The following is an 18858-nucleotide window of genomic DNA, read 5'->3' as shown; positions in this document are numbered from 1 at the left end:
ACGTGGTTATCAACTTACGGTTACTCTCAGGACGTTGTCTGACAGGGGACTAATAAGTCCGAACGTTCACGTGGTTATCAACTTACGGTTACTCTCAGGACGTTGTCTGACAGGGGACTAATAAGTCCGAACGTTCACGTGGTTATCAACTAACGGTTACTCTCAGGACGTTGTCTGATAGGAGACTAACAAGTCTGAACGTTCACGTGGTTATCAACTAACGGTTACTCTCAGGACGTTGTCTGACAGGTGAATCACGGTTATATGATCTGTGACAATTTAAATGCTTCAATACTTGGAATAAATTGGGTGTATGTTTACAACATGGTTATCACATCCAAAGTGTTTCGTTTTTTGGCGTTGTTTTAAAAAATAACAAGGCTTATTATTAACACTTGTACATGTCTCTAGGCTGGCAAAAAACTCAGTATTTATAACCGTTTGTAATTCCGAAGGACACGAGTCATATCTTGTATTTGTACGATACAATATGGCCCACTTACGTATATCTCAGCCGTTAGCATTCGTTGACTTTTTTTCATTTTTAAACGTCATGCTATTTTCGTAATATAAAATAATTTTAAACTTACTAGATCTTGATGAAATGTTTCGAGTTATCTCTTTATAATTTATAGATTATAAAACTAGATTCACTTTGACAATGTCTAAATTTCTCCTCAAAATCTATAGTGAAATAAAGCGCGTGCAATGAGCTTCAAAAAGTGTTGAAAACGAGAAAGTATGTCGTAAAATATCATCTTTCTCATTTCTGACAGAAGGTAGTTCATTAACGAAAATGTGGCCATCGTAACATTTGCTTCCCAAACTATGAAATATAATGTTTAAAGTTAGCAGCCAAGTCAAGCTATTATGGTTTCTATTTCCTAAAACATCTTTGCGGGTCTCGGAAACGAGACGCTAAGGAGACCTTTCGAGCTTTCCATCTCTCAAAAACTGTATACGGAAGTCAGAAGTTGGAGCAAGTTTTGCGCTTTCTAGTTTCCATCGAAAACAAATAATTTCGGAAGTGACAAGTAGGATGCGGTGTTGAGCTTTCAAGCTTTTCATCTTTCAAAAATGAGATCGAAAGATGAATTGTCGTGTATGTTCCCCAGGAGTTGTTTGATCTATGGTTGAACCATTCAGTTGTGAATGAACTGTTTGTATGTAGCACTGGAGTGGTATTTAAAGACACTGACTTTTACACAGGCTGTTCGCGCCCAAACACACAGTAAAATCCGAGTTGCCTCCCTTAGACTGCGTGACACAAGGGAAGTGTTTGTATGACTTGCACCACGACTTTAAAACTTCCTTAAACCTCGTTGTTGTATTTGCAAATTGAGATCATAGTAACCAAATTATTCTGGACACAGGGAGTACAATACACCTGCGCTGTGTCAAAGTAAGGAAAGTTAACAGAATTGAAGTATTAGGTGTTTTAAGTGCAATTTATGCATGCTGGATAACAAGAATATTTAATCTTATGGTCTAATACTTTATTATTTTCGTTATCAAATCCGAAAAGCAAACGCTTTACTCTGTTCTGCCCTTGGATAATAATGCATGTATTAATACACATTTAACAACTTGTAAATCCCCACAAGAGTAAACAGGACACGCATATTAAGAACAAGATATATTTCGCACATTATTTAACTATTAAATTACATATTATAACAATAATACATCAGTAAAAGAGAGAGAAAACATAAAACAATGTTCTTAACTTAACTAAAGTACTCCAATAATCGAAAGACGAGATAATTAGTTTATAACGACGACGACACTGTATTTACAATCCTTTGGCACTAACGGGAACCCCACGTATATGCATACAGTATGTACAACATGGCAGAAACTCTTCACGTGGTTTCTACTTCTATTCTATATGATTAGGGTGATTATTAGTATCACAGTGACTATCTCAAAATCCAAAAGATTTGTAGAGCCTAATATAGTTTCCACGGCGTTGTTTACGAAGGGTGTATGGGTTTACGTCGGCGTATATTAATATCACAGTTCGGCTTTGAGATGACGTGTCAATCACTGCTTACTATGGGTTATGAAATAAATACATGGACGTCTGATATGATAAAACTAGTTTTTCCTATATACATGTGTGAATCTGGAGTGGAAGGGTTCTGAAGCAGTGACTGACACCCTCCGCAAGAATATTCAGTAGTCGGTCCCTTATGAGACAATTTGTAAACGCAGGATACCTTGCGAACGCTACATTTATGGCTAGTTTACCAAGCACAGATACTGGCAAAATGCTACTGCATATAAGTAGTGATCATGTCATTATACCATTACGTTTTGTCGTAAATTAGAGCCACATGTTAAGTACGTGGCCCTACTAGTCATGTCTGTTAGCCCACAATACTTCCAGTATTGACAGTATTGTGGCACAAACGAAAATATATTAATTTCTTTTGATAAATACTCTAGGAACCCATATAGGCACCCTGAGGGAGATGGTCTGGCTATCGATAGTCATCATCGGACTCCATGAAAATCATTTTCAAGAGTGAATACATATCATCACCGTAGTACTGTAGGTAGGCATCCCACTGATATCCAACCTTCGGCCCTCGCACCTGTTTGTCCTCATTTCGTCTTCCTCGCCTCCTCCTCCTCCTCTTCCTCGCCCCCTCTGTCTGTCCACCAGGAACAACCTCTTCAGGCACCTCCTGTTCATCGTGGCCAGTTCCTCTTCTCAAACGTATTCTAAGAGTTCTTGTTTCCCGAGAACCGACGATGTCTTCTTCGTCTTGGTACTGCTCTTTTGCTTCTCCCATTTCCCTCCTCCCCTTCTTCTTATAGCGTTTTACCCTTAAAGAACCAGACTTAAAATACTCTACCTCCTCATCACTATCTTCTCCCTCGTCTTCAACGATAGCGTCTGTAGGTAATCCACGCCCCAGTCTGACTCCCCGAGAATTCAACTTATCTCTGTCTGAGTCAAAAGTAGCAATGGTATTCATGTCCCACCTTGTCTTTCCGGTCTGATCATCTCTAATAGGCGGCCTTCCTAAAGTACGATATCCATAACATGAATCCGAACTCTCATCTTCCCCTGAGAGGTGTCCTTCAGCTCGGGACATCCCAACACTTGACGCTTTCTTACCAACGTCAGAATTTGTCATGACACCACCCGAACCTTTTAGTGATTTCCCCCGGCTGCTACCAGCATTACTATTGTCCATTTCACTCTGTGTCCCTGGTAGCGCACCCTTAGTGTTCCTTTTGTGATCCGAATCATGTTTGGTCCCTTTAGGAACACTCCCCGCTTTTGTATTCATATTGTTCTTATCATATGGGCCTACTCTTTTCCCTGGTCGTGTTCTAGATGGGCCATCTTTGTGTGTCTCGTTTTCAAATGCTATCTTGGTGTTAGGATGTCTGGGCAGTGCAGTTGAGTTTGGCAGATGGCTGGATTCAAAACCGCCAGGTTTGATTATTTGATTCCTATCATCAAACTCAAGATCTTCAAGGTTCATATCAGCAGCTGTAGAGTCTTCCGTATCATACCACTGCTCCATACCCCTGTATCGTCCCTTCCCGTCCGGCCAGTACTGCTTTCCATCCTCACCAACATAACTGACGTTGTCTTCATCATCAATAATGTAGCCCCCCTCCACTCTTCTACCCTTCAGACTTCCGTCAGTGCTGGACTCGCCACGGCCAAATCCAGAGTCACCGTCATTCACTCCCTGTCTTTGTCCGGCACCTATAGGAAAACCAACGCCAAACTTTTCTTCATCTTCATTCAATGTGCGTTTCGCTTTGTCATTGGGTTTCTTGATGCTGTCCCCTCTCCCAGACCAAGAATCATTTTCTTTGCCGAGAGGAATGATACTTTCTTTACCACTTGTCATCTGTTTACCATTATTTGGACCGCGATGATGTTTGTCATTTCCCCTGTTCTCATTGACATCTTTGCCTTCACCCTGTGATGTGGGATCCTTTGCATTTGTATTTCTGTTCTTCTTGTTGCCTCTACCTTTATTGCCATTCTCACCTTTGCCTTGATGGCCAGTTCCTGCACCACTTTCTCCACCCATTCCTCCATCAGTTCCTTCACCAGTTACTTTACCAGTTCCTCTACCGGTTTCTCCAGCAGGTCCTCCATCAGTTCCTCTACCAGCCTTTCCACCGGTTCGTCCATCAGTTCCTCTACCGGTTTCTCCAGCAGGTCCTCCATCAATTCCCCTACCAGCCTTTCCACCAGTTCGTCCATCAGTTTCCCCAGCAGGTCCGCTAGTTCCTCTACCGGTTCGTCCATCAGTTCCTCTACCGGCCTTTCCACCGTTTCGTCCATCAGTTCCTCTACCAGTTTCTCCAGCAGGTCCTCCGTCAGTTCTTCTACCGGTTCTTCCTCCAGTTCCTCCATCAGTTCCTCTGCCATTTCCTCCGACAAATCCATCAGCTCCTGTTAGACCTTTTGCAGGATAAACACCTGGCCTTCCATTTAACCCCATACCATTCTTCACATCATCGCCTGATCCTTCTTCTGTCTCATAGCTCCCAGTGGTTTCACTACCATTCAAGTCATGACCCGAACCCTTCTGTTTCCTTGCATCACTATAGCCCTGGTCCTCATCACCCTGTAGGTCTTCCAGTGTCCACAGCTTGTCATGTGGTTTACTTTCTTTCGTGACCTCCTGCGGTGGGTCTATCCATGCGTCAATAATCCCCCTGGGCGGAAGGGAGAACCGTGGCAAGTCGGAAGGCAACCCTTTGGAATACTCCGATATCGGTGGTCGGAACGTCCCTCTTCTCAGACTTCTCCTGTTCGAATGATGGAAGGGACAGCAAGGTATTAGTGTACTTGATAACTCAAACATTGACATGACAAAATGACATTAAGATATCCCCAAAATGTTTAATCCATTATAATTTGACAATGACAGACAAAACTATTTGTGTCTCTATTATATTTTGTATTTAATTTGGTATTATTATAGAAGTAATGGTACGGTGGTGTAGCTCATCCGAATACATAGTCAACAGTTGTAAATGTCAACAAAGACGGTCACAAAATAAAAACAACTTGCAAAACAAAGTCAAAATAGAAATATCGCCATAAAACAGAGTTAACATTTGGGTTGCGCCCCACTACTGACTACTTATATGTCAGATTTCATTACAAATTGAACAAAAATAGCTGAGTAACAGACATAAAAATGTTTTCAAAATGGCTACTATCGCGGCCATATTGAAACTCGGACTCGAACATCTTGGGCGAATTAAGGTGACATCTTTTGTGGGAACTCGAATGTGAAGTTTCACCGTTATTGGTTCAGAGATTTCCGAGGAGAATATTTTTAAAGTGAAAGGAAATGCAGTTTGAGTAATAAGCAAAGGTTCAAATATCAAAGTCCCACTCCTTACTAAATATATACCGAATTTCATTACCCTTTGTCTTATAAATCGGATTTATATTTCAATTTTTGAAATACAGTTGGTAGTCATGTGAAGTTTCAACTTCATCAGTGTCCTGGGTTCATCTGTTAACGTCTGTATATATGACCCAGGCGGTGCAGCTAGACGTTGATACCACTAAACCATGACGGCGATTACACATTACAATGGGACAACGATTCAAAACATGTGGTCACATAACGGTACATCCATGAGACCTTTACAAGTTGAAACCCTTTTTTATACTTACAAAACAATTGGAACATCCTCCCCGCCAGATTGCCCTGGTAACGTTACGTGTACATGGGACTGGAGTGACGTTACACTGGAGGTCACTGAGGACCTGGACGTTGAACCCTCTGGTGTGTCTTCCTCCTCTTGACCCTCCTCATCAAACGCTGCAAGCCTACAGTACAGATACATGTTGTAAAGGACACTGGGTAATCAGAAGCCTCTCTTGTTTGATCTGTAGACCGACACAGGACACATGCAACTTGCTAAAAACGTTAACTTATTTGAGCTCAACACAATAATTCAGAAAGGAGTCTCTCTTGTTTGATGAGTTGACCGACACAGGACACATGCAACTTGCTAAAATCGTTAACTTATTTGAGCTCAACACAATACTTCAGGAAGGAGATACTGATGGCTCTGTAAAGACACCGACATCAATGTCCATGTTTTTTTTACGCTGACTTGATTCAGTATTGAGGGACGAATTTACTTAAGCAAACGCTTTGCATTTCCAATGCTGATAGTTTTAAATAACAGCAGAGAGAAGTTTTACACTATAGTTAGAGAGAGAGAGAGAGAGAGAGAGAGAGAGAGAGAGAGAAACACACACACACACACACACACACACACACACACACACACACACACACACACACACACACACACACACACCTTGTCCAAAACGCATACAGACATATGCACATCACAGAGACACAGACAGACAGACAGAAACTGGACTATTTGTCCAACATCCACACATCCACACTGAACTGATATATTCACACAACGTTATTTCAGGACTGATTTGTTGTAACTGTTCTCTTGAAGTGAATTAAGTTTCGGAAATTACATGTAGTGGAGGCACCTTTTGACTGAGTACAACAGATATGAATATGTGTAACTACAGTTTACTACAGTTTCCAATATCATAACCTATCTGACATAAGGCTCATGTACTCTTAGAGCCTTGCCTCATAAAAAATAAATGTACGTTTTATCCGTGTCTTACTTGACTATCACAGATGGATCACTTTCGTCATCCTTCTTCTTCCCCTTGTCATCCGGGGTCAGTTCATCTTCCCCAACATCTTTGTCTTCTCCCTTCTGTTTATCACTCAGGTCCTCCTGTTTATCACCCAGGTCCAGCTGTTTATCACCCAGGTCCTCCTGTTTATCACCCAGGTCCTCCTGTTTATCACCCAGGTCCTCTTGTTTACCACCAATGTCCTCCTGTTTATCACCCAGGTCCTCTTGTTTGTCACCAATGTCCTCCTGTTTATCACCAAGGTCCTCCTGTTTATCACCAAGGTCCTCCTGTTTGTCACCCAGGTCCTCCTGTTTACCACCCAGGTCCTGATGCTTGAGAAGAGGTGGTTCCTTTGTGTGTTCATCTTCTTTCTCAACTACAGGCGGCCTACACGATAATTGAGTTTAAAAAAAATAAATGAAGATATGTGCGTTCTGAACTAATAAAAACAAACGGCATCATTTCAGAGTTGGTGTGTGTGTATGTGTGCAAAGTTTCAAAGAAGACGTTGACACATTCGAATATGATAGGTGATGGATTCAAAGACTTCTATATCTCATATAAACAGGGTATAACTGTTATCAGTGAGCAAATATTGTTGTGCACTAGCGTCGACAGTATCACATACACATCAGAGTAACCAATGGTTGAATTAGTGATCCCAGTCCACTCAATCGGACAACAGGACATACCAAGTACCAGCGACCCATTATGTTGGAGTCGGGTCCTCTCAGTATCTATGGTGACCGCCTCCGTGGTCTACTGGATAGAGAGGGGCGGTGAGGTAACCTATAGGTTCAAGCGTTCGCTCGTCACGCCGGAGACCCGGGTTCGATTCCCAACATAGCTATAATGTGAAGCCAGTTTCTGGTGTCTCTCGCTGTTACATTGCTAAAAGTGATGTAAAACCATGTTATGCTGGCGGCATGGTGTCTCAGTGGAAAAGTACTATAAAACCGGCATAAGTCCGGACTAGTACAAACAACCATGCACACGTCTACACGCACGCACGCGTGCATACACCGTCGCTACAAATGTATATGTAAGTGCAACAATCTTAAACGCGACGTTAAGCCCCTTTTCACCTCACCTCACCTTGCTTTGTCAATGATATATATAAGTTTAATCTGTGTCTTACTCGGCGATCACAGGTGGATCACTTTCGTCATCCTTCTTCTTCCCCTCGTCATCCGGGTCCGTCTCATCTTCTCCAGCATCTTTGTCTTCTCCCTTCTGTTTATCACCCAGGTCCTCCTGTTTATCACCCAGGTCTTCCTGTTTATCACCCAGGTCCTCCTGTTTATCACCAAGGTCCTCCTGTTTATCACCCAGGTCCTCATGCTTGGCAAGCGGCTGAGCTTCCTTTGTGTGGTCATCTTCGTTCTCAACTACTGGCGGCCTACACAATAATTGATTTTATTTAAAAAATGAAGATAAGTGCGTTCTGAACTAATAAATACAAACGGCATCATTTCAGAATTGCTGAGTTTGCAAAGTTTCAAAGAAGACTTTGACAAATGTATATGATATGTGATGGTTTCAGAGCCAAGCGCAGACCGACGGGCGGTACTTTTATATCTCATATATACTTTATTTTGACAGGGTATAACTGTTATCAGTGAGCAAATGTTGTTGTGCACTAGCGTCGACAATATCACATACACATCAGAGTAACCAATGGTTGAATTAGTGATCCCAGTCCACTCAATCGGACAACAGGACATACCCAGTACCAGCGACCCATTATGTTGGGAGTCAGGTCCTCTCAGTATCTATGGTGACCGCCTCCGTGGTCTACTGGATAGAGCGGGTGGTGAGGTAACCTATAGGTTCAAGCGTTCGCTCGTCACGCCGGAGACCCGGGTTCGATTCCCAACATAGCTATAATGTGAAGCCAGTTTCTGGTGTCTCTCGCTGTTACATTGCTGGAATATTGCTAAAAGTGACGTAAAACCATGTTATGCTGGCGGCATGGTGTCTCAGTGAAGTAGCACTATAAACCGGCATAAGTCCGGACTAGTACAAGCAGCCACACACGTCTACACGCACGCACGCGTGCATACACGGTCGCTACAAATGTATATATAAGTGCAACAATCTTAAACGCGACGTTAAGCCCCATTTCATTTCACTTCACCTAATCTGCACTGCCATCCATCTTGCTTTGTCAATGATAATACATATAAGTTTGATCTTTGTCTTACTCGGCGATCACAGGTGGATCACTTTCGTTATCCTTCTTCTTCCCCTCGTCATCCGGGTCCGACTCATCTTCCCCAACATCTTTGTCTTCTTCCACCTGTTTATCACCCAGGTCCTCATGCGTGGGAGGCGGTTGAGCTTTCTTTGAGTGTTGATCTTCATTCTTACGCACGATCGGCCTACAGGAACATTAGATTTTCTGTCAAACAGCCACTTCTTGGATTCTGAACTAATAAATGGCAGTTGGTACTCCAGTAAGTACTCAATGTGTACAAGTTGGAAGATATTTATCAAGCTACACACATCTACAGAAACAATACAGTTCCCATACTCTGTCGCGTGGGACATATTACCGGAGTTGAATATGGTCATTGCTCAATACGACCATCTATATTTAAAACACCATTGATAACAAAACTCTCAAATCTAATAATAACGTTAAATTATCAATGAAGAGAACGAAGATATGCAAAGTCTTGTTCAGGAAAATACTGGAAACAATAATTCGGAAACTTGAGCCTCAGTCCACACGACCAAACGATGAACGTGATTCTAGATTGGGTCCATCATTTGCACGTTGATCTGAACTGTGGACGGTAAGGTGTCTAGCTTTGGTACAACACGCCCTTACTCGTCGTGGTAAATGGCGGGTTCAAGTCTTGATTTGGTACAGTACTTACTTGGAGTGTAAACTGGTTCAAGTCTAGCTTGCCGTCAACTGATATCAAGTCTAGCTTTGGTCCAACACTTACTTGGAGTGTAGAAGAGTGGGTTCCAGTCTAGATTTGGTACAACATTTACTTGGATTGTAGAAGCGTGGGTTCTAGTCCAGCTTGGTACAACACTTACTTGGAGTGTAGAAGAGTGGGTTCTAGTCTAGCTTTGGTCCAACACTTACGTGGAGTGAAGAAGAGTGGGTTCTAGTCAAGCTTTGGTCCAACACTTACGTGGAGTGTAGAAGAGTGGGTTCTAGTCTAGCTTTGGTCCAACACTTACTTGGAGTGTAGAAGAGTGTGTTCTAGTCTAGCTTTGGTCCAACACTTACGTGGAGTGTAGAAGAGTGGGTTCTAGTCTAGCTTTGGTACAACATTTACTTGGAGTGTAGAAGAGTCTAGTCTAATCTAGCTTTGGCCCAACACTTACTTGGAGCGTAGAAAAGTGGGATCAAGTCTAGCTTTGGCCCAACACTTACGTGGAGTGTAGAAGAGTGGGTTCTAGTCTAGCTTTGGTCCAACACTTACGTGGAGTGTAGAAGAGTGGGTTCTAGTCTAGCTTTGGTACAACACTTACTTGGAGTGTAGAAGAGTCTAGTCTAATCTAGCTTTGGCCCAACACTTACGTGGAGTGTAGAAGAGTGGGATCAAGTCTAGCTTTGGCCCAACACTTACGTGGAGTGTAAATTGGATCAAGTCTAACTTCCTCGCAGTGTGGAAAACTGGGTTCTAGTTAAGCTTAGGCACAACACTTACTGAGAGTCCTCGCAGTGGGTGATTTCCTCTCTGATAAGAGACACTTTGTCTGACTTCTTAGAGCTTGTGTGTTTCCCTGTAGCGTATTTCAAGCGGATCTCTCCATACCTGTAGCATGTAACATGTAACATCGTTATCACTGCAATAGTGTAACATGAGTGGAAACAAGTGACAAAATGAAAAACCCTTCATTAGACCATTCTTTCCAATCTCCAATCTCATCCACCAAGATAGCGGGCAGGCGAAATGAAAACATGAAACAAATGAAAAAGCAAAAATATGTTTTTTACTAATTGTGTAACTTATTTTTGACAGTTTAAAGTTTAAACTCTTAGTACCAGTCATTAAATTAATGTATGACGAAAATCGAGTCGCTTTGCTTCGGAAACGAATAATCATTAAACATAGCTGAAGGAAGGTCAAGGTGAAATGGGTTTTCGACTGTGCAATGGAAGAAGTAATTTTTTATCACATTGGGGCATGATTTTCAAAGGCGGCGGGGAAAATTGCAATACAAAAACTTTTTTTTGTTATTTCACGTCAGTATGAACATTCAAAGCGGATCGGAGATGGGAAACACAGAAAAACATATGACTGCCTTACACCTGGAACGAGATTCCATACACGAGCAACACACGTGGAGATCCGGGCTAGAATAGGTCTTCAGCAACCCATGCTTGCCGTAAAAGGCGACTAAAAGGGAACGGGTGGGTCAGGCCTGGTGACTCAAGATGTTAATCACTGGATTGTTTGGTCCAGACTCGATCACTTACAGACCGCCGTCATAGTGCAGGGATATTGTACGGCGTTAAACACAACAACAAAAACATCAAAAAACGAACACGAGCTATCATGCATAAAGCCTTCTGGGCGGCGACTGCATACCTGTTTTCATAATACGGTTTCGTGCCCGACGCTGATTTCTTCCTCGAACACGGACCTGTAAAACAATCAGAAGTTTTGGTGGTAGAGACAGTTGAATATATAATTACACTGCATAAAAACGGAATTGTACCATTTAATAAGTCTAGTCTAAGGTGACACCATTTCATTCCACAAAAGATCAATCCTTGGTCCACATGCTCAATGCGAAGTTAGTACCAAGACCGGTGTACCGGCGACAATTTACCGAAATTTGGGCTCTCTTCCGACATTACACCATCATGATGACGGACGGCTAGTGTTGTAGCAGTTGATCCTGAGCCACCGCAGCCCAGTAGTAATTAATGTAAAAATGCGAGACAGTATATTTGTCACTGGAGACAGCTTCCAGTTCAGTGACAGATATACTCACATCGTTTCTTGCGACAGAAGATGTAGATGAGAAGCGCTATCTGTATCACTAGGAGGATGAAGATGAGGATGGAGACAACGATGACGGCAGCCAACTCCCCGTCCGTCACCACCTTGTCAGGGTCCACAACCACTGCGGAAAAACATCAATATTAGTGTTATCTGTGGCACTGTCGGTTTAAGGAAGTGAGACTCAGTAATTTATACTAAACAGTGAAACCTCGTCAACTCATCTTTTTAAGGACCATTGGCGCTTGTCTTGGTTGAAGAATGTCACCGACCCAAATTACGTCCATACTCGATTAAATACAGACTGCCGTCATATAGCTGGTATATTGCTTAGTGCGGCGTAAAACAACCAACCAACCAATCATGTGGCAGATACCCGACATGGCCTACAATATAATAATGACATTAATGCATCACTTCCATGATATGATGGGCATTGTCTCATCTCGACTGTGGACCTGAGCTGGAACTTCAAATGAGTCCATTAACACTTTATAAATAATGAAGATGATGATGGATGCTTTGGGCATCTGTTTGAGTAACAGTAATTTCATGACATGAAAATGATGAAGATGTTTACATTGTTGTTCTAAACTTTTAAACTGATTTTAAATCTTTATGATAATGTTTGTTTTTCACATTTATTGCCAACTTTCCAATGGGTGAACACATTATCCTAGAGGTAGGACAGCACTGAAGTGCAATCAGGTGTAAATGTGTTTTGATAAGACTTCTTGGTGCAGGCCAAATGGGCTATGGGCCATATGAGGACAGAATCGGTGTCTTTCCACTATGATTACTGTTTCAATACACAAACTTCATGGTTCAGTGACTGCTAATAACTACCTATCACCCCTGTTCCTAGGTGAAGTTGGAGTTGTCAAAAGGGGAACAAGAATCTATATTCATATATTCATAAACTCAAATCGCAATTTGAGAATAGGGTTATATACATTATTGGTTTCAAACGACAAAGTGCCCTTAAATTCTTTGCAGTACAAACCCTTTGAGATGCGACAGTTTTGCAGGTATTGATCTTTCAATATTACTTCAAACTTTGAAGTCAGTCATTTTGTGGAACATATAAACGTGCTATCAAACAATTCGGTAAGTCCATCATTACGTATTCCTTTCACGAAACAAATCCATGGAGTAAATTAAAAAAATGGGGTCCAATAAGAGCGATATTCTAGTATGTGGGGATTTCTGTATTTGTTGTTATTGTATGCTAAAACATAATAATGCGTCTATACCATTTTAACATACAGTGGTTCTATTCATGGTTGTCCGTAGACCATGACATTGGTGTTGTGTTACGAAGATCAGCGGCAATTTTAAGAAAATTTAAATGTTCTCTGTCAATATTTTTTGTATTTTTAAATCCACAAAATTCTCAACAAGGTAAATAATATAAAAACAAATAATACAACAAAAACAACATCTCTCATTAGACACTGTTCATGTCTGGATAGTGATTGAGTCAGTGAGTGAGTGAGTGAGTGAGTGAGTGAGAATAAATGCTTCTTTGAAGATTATTTCCGGTATATCGCAGCATGCTTTACATTGTGTAAAATACCCAGAGGTGACCAGTTTGACACCCTCTGGGATGAAGATGATGAAGAAATGAGTGACTGAATAATATTTATCGCCGCGGTCAGCAACGTCCCAGCTCTATCACAGCGGCACTGTGAGAATCGAACCTAGCTCGATAAACGAATGACTGAAAGTGTAAGAGTGAATATTATTCTACCCTTTTTTTTATCCCGGGGCTGAAATTTTCTAGTGTCAGGATGATCCTCCCTAGTTAATTTGAACACTCCCTAGTGTGTTTAATCCTATCAACATGTATTTACCCTAACCTTTATAACCGTCATATATAACTGCTCCGTTTTACAATATGTCAACACTGAGTCCGCTGTTTATGTGAATTAAGGGAAAACTGAAATGTTAGTTTTTAGAAATGATGCTATTGTCAAGGGGACAGAGAAATGGAAGTATGGTGATGTCTATGTCCAAATATATATTATTATATGTATCTTGTGTTGTTATTTCCTAGGGTCCTAGGGTATTAACTCACTTGTACATAAGGTAAGCTAAGCACTATTTGCTGTAAAGAATATATATATATATATATATATATATATATATATATATATATATATATATATACATACATAGAAATATTCAGTGTCAGGTTTTAGTCTTATTTACGATTTTTGATACTCAGATAAAACTATTTTGTTATGTTCATTTGACATCTGGGGAAATTCTTGATTTCTTGACAGGATTTCTTGAATGTTTTCATGTTAGATTTTGTAAATTTGTATGAGGAATAGGTAATCAGGTTACAAATGTCACTGTGCTGGCTGAATGTGGCAGACATGGCCTATTTATTGATTATTTTAAGAAATGTATTAAATAGTGGCTCAAACAGTTATCAATGCAAATAATAGATAATTGATTGAAACAAGAACTAATACCACAATATTAAGTTAAATACCCAGATGTACATGAGTACGCCGCCAACAAAATGTCATTGACTGTTGTAAATATGTAAAGGAGGCTTTAGCTGCAAGGAATGCATTGTTACTATAAAACATATATCTTATTCATAAAATTCATATAATATTTAAATGAAATTATTTAACGTGGGCCAAAGACCCTTCTACTGAAAGAAACTTTACATAGTATAACCGTTATTACCTAAACCTGCAGCTGTCCTCCCACTTCAAGGCAAGACGCCGTGATATAGCTGAAATACTGTGACGTTACAAAGTGGCGTTAAAACAAACTCACCCACTCATTCACACGGACATACCTGATTTGTCTGACATAGCGATCAATCAAGGCCCTGGAAAAGAACAAGAAAATCATGAATATCGTGAATACAAAAATAGCATGTGTAGCACCTGAGTGGAGTCGGGATGTCAACCTCCACTCAAATGCTACAATAACCAGCTTTAATGGATTATGGAATCTTCGAACGGATAACAGATAGGTGTTGGTCGGTTCAACCATTCCGTACTTCTTGACAGTAGGTTGCTTCACAGCTGTGACAGACTGTTGGACAAGATCTTGGACAATTTTTTCTTCGGTCATGTCGGACAGGCAGCCTGCTCTGTCCCGTACAATGCCCTTACATGAGTTCTGTGCTCAGACAGCAACCTTACTGTTCACAAACTCTTTCAATTTGAGCAGATTTACGGTTTCTTTGAACATTCTACAAGGAGAGAACCGGATCGAAACTTGGGGACATACAGTAAACTACGGTTATAACGAACTCAAAGGGACTACTGATTTTAGTTCGTTATAACCGTAGTTCGTTATAAGTACATATACAGCATGACTACAACAAGTAGTCGGGACCAAAAAGTAAGTTCGTTATATCCGTCAGTTCGTTATAAGCGTATTCGTTATAACCGTAGTTTACTGTATGTAACCTCTCCGCAAATACCAGCAATACCTTTGGAGATTGCAAATGGATTCAGTTTGATTTGTTCTTTGTTACATGCTTCAATAACAAAAGACGCGGTCAGCGGTCAGAGCGAATGAATGTATTCTCGCCATACGAGGTATTGTCAGCATATACGTGTCTTCGTTTTGAGCCAGGATGTTGGAAGCCATGTCGGAAAGAAAACGTCAGGCTGGTTCGGCCCATGACAATCAGTTGGAGATATACAGAAGTTAGAGGTCAGCATCACCAGATTGGACAATGAACCACCGCATTCTCCATAGATTCATACATTTGGAAGTTCAGAATGACTTTATTTTTAGGATACAACATGTTTGTATGAGGTATAGTATACACAGGGCATGACACTCGGGCAGAAGTTGGTGTTATTTTGAAGACTGACGCATTTTAAATAGATCGACAAGCAATGTTTTTAACTTTATTGGACCAGTTACAAGTATCCCCACGGACTGGAAGGAACACGGGTGCTGTATGTTAAGAAAAAAGTGTTGTGTCTTTCTTTGATTCTGTATCAAATCAGTGTAATTCGTGAGGCATGGTACCTGCACATTTCTATTCCCAGTCTGGACATGTGAATCTTGTTACAACAACCCCAGGAATCACAGAAACTCTGCCAGAGACACTTGATGCCACCTAATCCCATATCCCCTGACAGCATAACACTCAACCTAAACAACCCTTGTATGATAGGGAGTGTTAGGCTGCTAACGATAATATGGAGGCATCTTATGCCACTTTTGCTCAAACCTCCAATGATCTAGACAAGCATATTACATTATTACGAAGTGCTACAAAGAGACATAAGAAGGAAACGTCGCACCCACAAACTGGATCAGTGACGTAAACTAGAATCATTATGTCAGTCTGATCCATTTAAAGTTTGAAAACATTTGGAACGACTAAACAAGCCCAAACCGTTCAATCTTGAACAGAGAACACCAAATTAAACCTTTAATCATTTCAAAACAATATACAACAAAACAAAGTTACTCATCAAAACTTAACTAACACTATACAAACGTTTGAAGAAATTATCAGTCTTGGCAGAAGGCATTATTGAATGTAGCCAACAACTAAAAAACAACAAGAGTACATGTGAAGATAACATAAATGATGAATTCATTAAAGCCTGAGTTTATCTACCATTGACCACTAAGTAAAGCTATTCAGTGACGTAATCAACTGTGGTCACTTCCCACAAGACGTTATCTGTATCTATCAATTACACAAGAAGGGCAATAGAACTGACCCCAACAACGGTAGAGGTATAAACACTATCAAAAAAATAAAGTACTTGATATTTGCCAGGCAGGATTTTGAAAGGTATTCAGAATACCTGACAATGTCTTCACACTAAAAACTACTGGGTTTGTTTCCCCTTCTGTTTAAGGTAATTAAATCTAAACATATATTTTACAATCTTCCAATATTGTTTTAAAACATGCTATTAATGAATCAATAACTATTGCGATACAACACATTTGACGGTACTATAAATTCACTTGCCTCAGAGATCATTTTGACATAAAAGAAAGTGATCTACGATCTTCCGCAGTAATTAAGGACCTACAATCAAAATGTACAGACACGTTCCACTCATCTCTTCAATATAAACTTATGAACCTAAATTCATGAAACAAGCGTAGAACATATAGAAAAATTAAATCAGAAATTAAACTTGAACCCTATTTAGAACACTGCAAGATAAAAAAAACCCCAACTTTATCAGCTATGGCTGAGTGACCACAAACTAAAAAATGAACTGGGTAGAAGAACAAGAGCACCTACACCTTTGGGAGAACGTCTCTGTGATCACTGCTCAGTCCTTGAAGATGAAGAACACACAGAGACACGCACACAGACACACACAGACACAGACACACAGACACACAGAGACACGCAGACACGCACACAGACACGCTGACACAGACACATACAAACACACCTTTTCGAATACATTTAATTGAACCAGGAATGTCAGTCAATGGGATCTACAAATTGTAATTAAAGGGAGACTAGGTTTCGACCAGTTGTCAGTCGTAGGAAATGAAATAAGTTCATTCACTTTGTAAACCCAACTGTTAAAGTGCATGTCATTCTGCCAGTGGATGATGTCCATGCTAACACACAGTCGTGTCTCAGTTTCCCACAAGTCACAATGTCGAGACAAACACCGAACACTGGAAGCAGATCCTGGAGCATAGCTCCTCATTAAATGTATATAAATAATCCTACAGCAAACTTTAACTTACCATAATCACATATCCAACGATATAATTCCCCGACATATAACACCGACCTGGTAACTCAAAGACCAAGGTCTACATGTGAAATGCCGTTTACGCCATTCAACCGCCTTGTCCTCCCTGTGGTGTGTAGCAACAGGGAGTCCAGCTCAGAGAATGGCAGGTATGGCCGTCACCGTGTGCCGTCCTATTCAACGTATTGGTGTCACTCGTATAAAGACTCTTCAGAGAAAACACTTTTGATATTCAGTGGCTATGTGTAGAGTTGATACTACAGAAGTTTTAAATAGTTCGTGTGTATATCGTCATTGTCGGGAGTTATTCTGTTTTACCATAATGCATTACGTTCTGGCCTACCCAGATGGGGTGAAGAGGTGCGCATGACACACCTTACGCGAGGGTGCCTATCATGTATTCTGGGTTAAGTCGGCATCCCCCCCCCCCCCCCCCCCCCCGCCTCATCCCCACCCCCAAACTATAAAACGTTGGATCCGTCTCTGTTCTGTAGTATTCGTGGAGGAATATTAGTAATAATGTGCTATTCAAGTGCGGACACAGCGTTTTAAAACAACATGAAATGGAGTAGGGTGTGACCATGGTGTGGGGACTGTACTGGGTTTTTTTTGCTTTGCTAAAACACAATTGTCAGTTAATTAATTGCCGTCGGATTTTATTTATACGTCAAAATAATGAGTATGTTTCAGAAAGAGGATGGGGAATGCCGCCCCTGCATCCCCTCTTGCTTCGCGTACGCTTTGTTTTACCTTTCAAAAGAGAATTCGATAAAAATCCTAAAATAAAAGGTATGATTTGATATACTAATATGCCGTACATATATTGCCCGAGTTTTTAAGTGATATAGATGTAATACACTATGTTACGTTAAAGGTATACTGACCGGTCACGTGTTGAGGATGAGGCCAACTTGCATACTGTATCTTAAAGGCGTTCGCATAGCGTACATGTGCGAGAGCCATCAGAAGACAGCCCGCCCGATCCCGTTAGTCGCCTCTCACCACAAGCACGGCTTGCTAAATACCAATTCTAACCAGGATCTTCACGGAGAGAGCGCAATGCCATAGTTATCAGACACAGTAGAGAGAAGCAGAGAAAACAGTTGACACAGGTCAAATACGTGCGCCCATTACAATAAGATTGCGCTTAGTCGATCATGTAAGGTAAGACGAGTAACCTCCCTTTGACAATTGACTCAAAACTTGTCACAAAGGAAGCAACTATTTGACTTTCAACCATATGTTAATAGTTTTCTTCGTATGGCTCACAATATGGGAAAAACATAATTAATATGTCCTTTTCTTGTAGACAAGTGTTCAAACAAAACAGTTCGGGCGAGTGAGAGGTTTTGGGGCTGTTGGTCTGAAAGCATCACCAAACTATAGATTAACGGTCAGCGGGACTTTACTCTTTATTCTTGTCGAGATGTGTCAACGATAATGTAAATTATAAATGATTTCCCGGTTG

The 18858-nt window shown here is 40.9% G+C and overlaps 1 protein-coding gene across 3 annotated transcripts; it reads right to left on the bottom strand.

The window, feature by feature from the left end:
- Nucleotides 1-1555: 1555 nt before the first annotated feature.
- Nucleotides 1556-18368, bottom strand: LOC124112988. 3 transcript variants are annotated; one of them, XM_048398283.1, is made up of 10 exons: nt 18275-18368; nt 14477-14509; nt 11651-11782; nt 11242-11296; nt 10357-10464; nt 8890-9066; nt 7824-8084; nt 6668-7072; nt 5675-5830; nt 1556-4791 (listed from the first exon to the last, which is right to left on the bottom strand). In XM_048398283.1, exons 2-10 carry the CDS (start codon nt 14490-14492, stop codon nt 2484-2486), a joined length of 3618 nt encoding a protein of 1205 aa, XP_048254240.1. In that variant the 5' UTR covers nt 14493-14509; nt 18275-18368; the 3' UTR covers nt 1556-2483. The 3 variants fall into 3 exon arrangements, with proteins under 3 accessions (XP_048254240.1, XP_046329161.2, XP_048254241.1); XM_046473205.2 differs by lacking the exon at nt 18275-18368 and adding an exon at nt 17383-17490; XM_048398284.1 differs by lacking the exons at nt 7824-8084; nt 18275-18368 and adding an exon at nt 17383-17490.
- Nucleotides 18369-18858: the final 490 nt, after the last annotated feature.

This window comes from Haliotis rufescens, unplaced genomic scaffold (assembly GCF_023055435.1).
Source record: "Haliotis rufescens isolate VD_foot unplaced genomic scaffold, xgHalRufe1.0.p SCAF_18, whole genome shotgun sequence".
NCBI lineage: Eukaryota > Metazoa > Mollusca > Gastropoda > Lepetellida > Haliotidae > Haliotis > Haliotis rufescens.
The sequence above is the reverse complement of the archived record's forward strand: the minus strand, read 5'-3'. Positions and strand labels throughout refer to the sequence as shown.

Coding starts and splice junctions, on each gene's coding strand:
- LOC124112988 (XM_048398283.1), bottom strand. Junction 11,297..11,650: donor CTTCTGTCGCAAGAAACGAT/GTGAGTATATCT, acceptor ATTGTTTTACAG/GTCCGTGTTCGAGGAAGAAA. Junction 5,831..6,667: donor GATCCATCTGTGATAGTCAA/GTAAGACACGGA, acceptor TCTGTACTGTAG/GCTTGCAGCGTTTGATGAGG.